Genomic DNA, 2,381 nt, shown 5'->3' with positions numbered 1-2,381 from the left:
GACACGCTGGGACATTAGGGACGGGCATTCTCTGATGTCCTCAGCAGATAGTACAGAGGATTTTCAAGTCAAGTCCCTAGTCTTATGACATATTTCCGGTCTATTCTAAAGTGCCTGACACAAATACATGCCTGCGAGTGCGTCAGCTTGCCCCTCGACCCTCTCGGCTTCTCGGCGAATTCTTCCTCTGCATGTAACCCATCCCAGCTGTGTAGGGAGCAGCGGGCAGCCGCCGTGCAGCGCCCGGGGACCGAGTCCAGCTCGTCTCGCCACGCCTCGGTCCAGGGGCACAGACGGAGTAATGAACCCTATAGAACCCTCCCACCGGCAGACACGGGGAGATCATGCAAACTCCACATAGAGGACGACCTGGGATGACCCCCCCCCCCCACAAGGTTGGATAACCCCGGGGTTCGAACCCAGGACCTTCTTGGTGTCAGGGCGACGGCCGGTTAACCACTGGGCCACCGTACTTGTCTGGTGTTGCCTTCCTGAAACACCCCGGTGCCTCAGTCGTGAATACGGCATATTGCGGCAACTGTTGTAAGTGGTTTCAGTTCAGTTGACTTGATGTGGGACTCGGCTCTACCAGTTTATTAGAAACACTTAGAGAGTCACTATTAGTCTAGTTGCCCTTAACCCCCACTGACTGCACGTTCCTTTTTCTTTAATTGGAAAGGTACCGCACAAAATATGCCCCCCCCCCCCATTGTATCCGGCCAATTAACCCACTCTTCCGGTTTGGTCGGGCGTCCCTACAGACACAATTGGCTGTTGTAGGTCATCCGTTTCCGGGTTGTTGTCGAGAGGCACTTCCACTTGTTATTCTTTTTTTGCCTTTTCTCCCCAATTGTACTTGGCCAATTACCCCACTCCTCCAAGCCGTCCCGGTCTTCTGCTCCACCCCCTCTGCCGATCCGGGGAGGGCTGCAGACTACCACATGCCATGTGGAGTCGCCAGCCGCTTCTTTTCACCTGACAGTAAGGAGTTTCGCCAGGGGGACGTAGCGCGTCGGAGGACCACTCTAATCACCCAGTTCCCCCTCCGATCATGCGCCCCGACCGACCAGAGGAGGCGCTAGAGCAGTGACCAGGACACATACCCACATCTGGCTTCAGATTTCGCCATTGTGTGTGTAGGGACGAGGCAACAGAACAGACCGCCACGCCACCCGGACGCCCCGAGTCAGAGGAGGCGTGTGGTAGTCTGCAGCCCTCCCCCGGTCGGCAGGGGGTGGGGGGGTGGAGCAGCGACTCGGAGGAGCGGGGTAATTGGCCAGGTACAGTGGGCGAGAAAAAGGGGGAAAATCCAAAAACAAAACATGTAAGATTGTGTCATTGTAAGCACGGCGTACAATGAAATGCATCCACCCACAGAGGGCGGAACCCGGAGTCTGACCCCAGACCCGAACCCAGAATCCCGTCTTAAGAATGTCTCGCTTTAAGCTAACGGTTTTCATGCAGTTTAATGACAGCTGAATGGACCGAGAGGCGCAGCACATTACCGTTGCTGTATGGGACAGAAGCAGTCGCTGGCCTGCTCGCGCTGTGACCATTCGCGGATGAATCTCGCGGTTAATCCGACCTGTTGACATCCGGTCACAATGTTACACAATGTTACACAATGTTGCAGGTATGTTCTCTCATACATCAACCGGATTAATGCGCCCCAGCACTTAGTGACAGCGGCATGTCCGTCTCAGGCAGGCGTGTGCATGTGAACGTGTCTCACACACACACACACATACACGCACACGCACACGCACACACTCCCTCATCAATAGGGGCCAGCTGCGTGGCCGCAAATCCCCCCCTACGAGAGATTGTGTTTGGCTTTAAACTGCCGCATCTCATCACGGGACGGCATCTGACCCGAATCCTGCTGCTCCGCTGCATGTGTGGGCACGTGAGCAGCCGCTTATCCCGAGGCTCCTCCCTCCACAAACCCCCATCCGTCCTCCTCCGCCCCCCCCCACACACCCCCACACACACACACTGACACCGCTCCTCGGTTCTCTTACAGCCGCACGTTTAAGGTTCGTTCGCCAGAAGCGCTGCATCCGCTGTAGGAGCCAGCCTGCCTCCATCCCTCCATCCCTCCACCCGCCGCTCGGCAGCATGCGCGCGCTACTGGAGAGCAGCTGGATGAGGTTCGGGCCAGCCGGCAGAGGGACGTACGACTGGGTGACGGGCTCCCCTTCGCCCCCCACCTTAGAGAAGCAGCTGCAGGTGGGACACGGGGTGTTGTGGGGTTTTTTTTGGGGGGGGGGTTGTGGTGGGTGTGTCACTCACTGCAGAGCTGAAAGGGTTCATCTTTAGCACCCCGTGGTACGTTACATTTCTAGACCTGTTTTATGCTCATCTGTGTGATTTTGTACGTT

General features: G+C 56.7%; 1 protein-coding gene across 1 annotated transcript in view; it reads left to right on the top strand.

Annotated features, from left to right (window-relative positions):
- Window positions 1-2,118: 2,118 nt before the first annotated feature.
- The window catches only part of LOC130113073 (small integral membrane protein 28-like), a 2,097-nt gene continuing 1,834 nt past the window's right edge, over window positions 2,119-2,381 (top strand). Inside the window, exon 1 of the mRNA XM_056280584.1 lies at window positions 2,119-2,229. Coding sequence (XP_056136559.1) covers window positions 2,119-2,229 — 111 coding nt within the window. The remainder of the gene's footprint in view (window positions 2,230-2,381) is intronic.

This window comes from Lampris incognitus, chromosome 5, assembly GCF_029633865.1.
Source record: "Lampris incognitus isolate fLamInc1 chromosome 5, fLamInc1.hap2, whole genome shotgun sequence".
NCBI classification, from domain to species: domain Eukaryota; kingdom Metazoa; phylum Chordata; class Actinopteri; order Lampriformes; family Lampridae; genus Lampris; species Lampris incognitus.
This window is presented reverse-complemented; position numbering and strand designations above follow the sequence as displayed.